Raw genomic sequence first — 5141 nt, forward strand, 5'->3', positions numbered from 1 at the left:
CTGCAGTGTTTAACACAATCACTGCATGGGCACACTGATATGAATTATGGCGAAGTTAAAAGTTATTGTAAGAACAGTGAGACTGAGGACTTGGCTGTTGTAGCTCACTTGATGTGCTGTCTAATATCCTGAGTGTTAAATATCGCTCGTGCACCTTGGGTCTTTTATTTTCAAAGTGTAAAAAAATTGCACTAATATTTACATTTAGAGGAAATACCGGGTAGAAAATATGATTATTCACTGCAGACTTGAATACAATTTTAATTCATTTATTTCCAATGATCACAAGAAGTCCCATTTCTTCACCAGTGGTCAAAACAGAAATAATGAGAATGGTACATTGATCTGACAAATGATCATTCAGTCCTTAGGTTGGTTTCTTCATTTGACAACAAGCATTCAATACTAAATGCAAAATTTCTTCAGAATTCATCCAAAGCTTGATAACAAACATGTCAGCAGCAGCATAAACATGTGCCGCTGCTGACATGATAAAAGAAAAATCCCATAACATGTTGGTGTTAGAAAATTCCAAAACTGCATTAATTTCTTCATCCAGTTGAACATAAAAATCAAAGGGCACCAGTCAGAGACAGACAGCAGTGGCAGAGAAGTAATAATCCTGTTGCGACCTTATCCCCTGCTGACATCCACATCCCAGAGGCAGGCAGAAGTTGGATGGGTGACATTACAACGCAGCACTACCCTGCAGCAAACTCCTACAAGCTCTTCAGTCCATCTATTAGAGGTCTGACAGTTTGGTGTCACTTGGTGGCCCTGTGGAGAAGATGCGAGTGGTCACAGTTCAGAGAATCATGGCCAGCCAGCCAGCAATCATAGCTACACCACCCATGGGAGCCATTTTGCTTAAGCTAGGGTCCCCTGTTAGAGCCTGGTGGTAAAGAGGTCCGCAGAACATCCCCATGCCTGCGATCAGGATGGTACCGGCCTGAGGAGAGAAGACATTTTTATCTCAGTATTTGTAAAACAGGAAGTCTTTAACAGACTGAACTTGTCAAGCTGTCATTTGTACATATTTGTAACCCCATGGCACACACACTGTACAAAAAAATACTCATATCTTAGTATCTCTGGACACATGAACAAATCTACCCAGGCCAAAGCTGTGCACAGACTTGTATTTTATATTCTTATTAAATAAACAAATATGTTCAGGTATTGTTTCAAGTATGCAATCTTTAGCTTTGAGCACGGTTTCAAAGAGAAAACAAAACACAACATTACAGATATCGTTAAACATAGCAGATCACAGTCAGAAGATGGAAAATCACCTGAATCTAAATATTTCAGCAGTACAAGTCAATTTTATTTTAGTCACCATTTTCCTCTGATGATGGACAACACTTCATTCAGCATGAAGTACCACAAGCTTTTAGGTTCACTGTGCTTCGAGAGGAGCAGGAGTTCCTCATAAATGACATATTAATATTATGTTTTCCCCATGTTGAAAGGTTTTACCGCTCTTCAAATTTAGAGCCTGAAATTCTGTAACGTTGCTGTATTTTGTTGACTGAGCTGCAAAAGTCAATAAATTACAAGTCCTTTTGTCCTAGCTTTTTGCTATGGTCTATTCTGTAACTTTGACCTCTTTGCTCTACGTCTTCTCTACTTAATCTCTTCCCTTTTGATGAGTTCTGCTAAAATCAAATTGCTCTTGATCGCTAAAAATATCTGAAATCCTCATATTGTTGAGGTTTCAGAGAATTTCTGGATTTTGTTTTAATCCTGCTTTGTGTGCTGAATCCACATTTACATGATTTCCTGAACAGTTTTGTTTTAATCTTGTTATCATCTATGTATCTGAATAGAGTCACTTGGTGTTACATCTGTTTAATACCAAGTGTTACATTAAGAACAACACAGGACTTTTAATGCAGATTTGTTAATATCTTCCACAAGTATGACACCTTGCTGCATTTCTGACAGAAAACAAAAGTGTAGCATTGCTTCACATTATAAAAACAACTTATATGTCATAAATTAAAAACACAACGGATCATTTATACTCTTTCTGAGGTGAAGTTGTAAATCCTGCAGTAAACTTCAGGCCCTGAAATTGTTGTTACAAGACACAAAACTGAAAGTGTGTTGGTTTTTCCTTCCTTCCTTCCTTCCTTGCTTAGTCCAATTCAGGGTTGCAGGGAGAGGCAGGGTACACTCTGGACAGGTCTCCAGTCCATCAGAGGACCATCACAGAGAGACTAACAACCAATCACACTCACTTCAAAGGAGAATTTAGAGTGACCAATTAACCTAGCATGTATGTCTTTGGACTGAGGGAGGAAGCCGGAGAACTCGGAGAATGTGGAGTTCGCATGGGGAGAACGTGCAAACCTCCTCCACAGCTGAGGTTCGAAAAAGCGACCTTCTTGCTGTGAGGTTGCGATGCTAACCACCACACCACTGTGCTTCAGTACATTCAATGTAGTTTCTAATCAAATTAAAGTAAAAAGACTGCGTAACTTTCACGGATGGTGTACAACCAAAAATGGGAAAGTGCGTACGCCCAAAAATATTCAGACGTATGAATCTGTGCTTATGCTTGTTCCTGTGCAGTTTCCCTTGATACATCCCAAATGACTTAGAATTGAGCAGCTCCAGGACCGCCTTGTCTTCCCCCATTAATAAATAAGCAAATGACAATAAATAAATGGCATACTTTCACTTTTAATCTAAATAACGATGAGAAACACACCAGAAAAGTCAAAAAAGGAGAATTATATAAAAGATATAATATATAAAAGTCCATTTTGACTTCAGAAAGTTTACATTAACATATTTCAGTGTATAAGGGAGCATTTTAATACTGTGTCACTTTCAAATGACAAGAGTGTGCGTGGGGTACACACATTCTCGTGGCAGGTCAGAAATTGGCGCAAGGTTGAAAGATCCCTGTAAAGTAGTTTTTTGGTACATGCCGTCCTGTGCATGGAACATGGTGTACTGAACATTTTGATACGTACAAAACGTTTGTACATAAGGCCCCGGGTTCACAAAAACATTTACTATTTTTAAGTACCATTAAGTTATAAGATACGTTTCTCCCCCAGTTCAGGATTTGATGCAGAGACTCGCGTTCATTTGCATTCCTATCGTGCGATAATTAGCTTCTCTCCAAGGTATCAATTCCTCTCCCACTTCTTTTTCAGCTACTGTAAAATAACATAATCAAACACACCAGGTGTTGCAAGCTGCTGAAACTAGAAAATAAACAGAATGGTAGCTCATTCTGAAAGAGGGGATGCAAATGTAGTCGTCTCTTTGGAAATACAGAAAGTGGTTTTAAATTGTTCCTCAATTCCCACATATAATTTATAAGATCCTGCTGGGAAGGGCTACAAATTGTTCTTGAGTTAGTTGTTTGGTATAATGGGACCTTGCAAAGCTAATGTTGTAGACAAACATACTTTTAAACACTTCCATTACTGGCTGGGGGATGCAGTTCACTTTGCTGTAAAATTAAAGCAAAATGACACTTCTACACTAGTTCTGCTTAAAGGATGCCCCAGTATCTTCGGTCTCCATACTCACCAAAACAGGTTTGCCACAGTGGGCCGCACCAAGAAGAGCCAGGCTGTGGTAGAAATGGTATTTGTTGGCAGTTTCATATAGCTGGAGAGGCAGAAATACAGAGACAGAATTTTAAAAAAAAAACATTTTCTGGAAAAAAAAGATTATTTAATGAGCCATGATTGTAAGAGATGATTGGTTACTATCAGGCATCTTTAGGTGAAATGCACATGATATTGGTTATATGGGTGTAAAACCTCTATTAGACCATTTTAAATAAGTCCCAAGTTAGATAATCCCTCAAGGGAATGTCTTCCACCAATTAAGCCATATATATTTTCCCATCTTTTGATTTAAAAAAAAAAAAAAAAAAAAAAAAAGATAAATTTGACCTCAAAAGAAGCAATGTAACTTAGAGTCAGTCAGTATAATAAAACATACTACAGAATGACTACAACCAAGGATTAAACTAAGATATGAACAGTAACATACCACTCTCTGATAGTCGTCCGGGTCATTGTTTTTGAAACCTAAAGTACAAAATGTTGATCAGAAAAACACACTTCTGCATGTGGAATAAAACGTTACATGTATGTAACCTTGATAGACACAGTGATTATAAACTTAATATCTAAAGGTCGACCAGGAATCAAGAGAACTATTTTTATTTTTTTCTCACAGAACTACAATTGTAAAACGTCTTTTTCATAAACAACTTTTGCCCCCCTTATCCTCACACAGCACTGGGTTACTGCAGCTCCTGTTTAACACTGCTACTGCTTCAAGTAACCCTTTAAAAATGACATTATGCATTTATGAGTCATTTGAATTCCACAACGTCCACTTTTCTCCCACAAATTTGTACGTCAAGTCATCACGCTTCCCATTAACAGTTTGGAGGCGGATCACCTTGGTTATGAAATGGTCTCTTTTACCAAAACAACATGCAGCAAAATGGATCAATTTAATGCCGAATTACGTATTAGCATATTAAATATCATATCAATACACACAATCAAATTTTACAGTTATGCAACAACTTTAATACTAAGTAAATCATAAATGAACATAATTTGCGACGGAGTCTGGAATGGTAGACATTAAAGTGATTATATTTCGTGACTGGTTATCGCTAAACTAAGTTAAGCTAAGTATAAGGTTGTGTTAGTGGCCTACCGTGTGCTCCGTAAGCCCCGGCTCCCACCGCCGAAGCCCCTGACAGAGCTGCTAACCTTCGTACCAAAACAGAAGCGGTCATGTTTTACAACAGAGCAAAAGAGTGATGGCGGTGTTGCATTTACTGTGTACTTGTAAATTCCGATGTCGAAGACCCCATGACACATTTCCGTGTTTACGTAAATATGAAAATGCACACACACACACAAAATACACTAAAAAAAATACTGAGGGAAATATTACAGATCTATAAATAGTCTATGTGTCCTACAAGTGTGACATTTTTCTTTTTGACATTTGTTGTGGTTAAGTTGTCTAAATTACGCTATTATATTAAGTCAATGAAAGCAGCATCGCCTGGGAATCAAGCCAGCACTTTGGACTTCCGCTTGAATCAAAATGGTGACTGTCGTGCAACAGATTTGGCCCATGGG

General features: G+C 38.0%; 1 protein-coding gene across 1 annotated transcript; it reads right to left on the minus strand.

The window, feature by feature from the left end:
- Nucleotides 1-245: 245 nt before the first annotated feature.
- tmem256 (transmembrane protein 256) lies at nt 246-4822 on the minus strand. The gene is made up of 4 exons (XM_041985140.1): nt 4708-4822; nt 4024-4061; nt 3553-3633; nt 246-949 (listed from the first exon to the last, which is right to left on the minus strand). The coding sequence occupies exons 1-4, from the start codon at nt 4787-4789 to the stop codon at nt 806-808; spliced, it is 345 nt and encodes a 114-aa protein (XP_041841074.1). The 5' UTR covers nt 4790-4822; the 3' UTR covers nt 246-805.
- Nucleotides 4823-5141: the final 319 nt, after the last annotated feature.

This window comes from Melanotaenia boesemani, chromosome 5 (genome assembly GCF_017639745.1).
Source record: "Melanotaenia boesemani isolate fMelBoe1 chromosome 5, fMelBoe1.pri, whole genome shotgun sequence".
NCBI lineage: Eukaryota > Metazoa > Chordata > Actinopteri > Atheriniformes > Melanotaeniidae > Melanotaenia > Melanotaenia boesemani.

Bases quoted from the DNA above. Each gene is read 5' to 3' on its own strand.
- tmem256 (XM_041985140.1), bottom strand. From the start codon at position 4,789: ATGACCGCTTCTGTTTTGGTACGAAGGTTAGCAGCTCTGTCAGGGGCT. The intron at 4,062-4,707 runs GTAGGCCACTAA...TTTGTACTTTAG, and splicing joins CGGGGCTTACGGAGCACACG to GTTTCAAAAACAATGACCCG. The intron at 950-3,552 runs GTGAGTATGGAG...TTCTCTCCTCAG, and splicing joins ACTGTGGCAAACCTGTTTTG to GCCGGTACCATCCTGATCGC.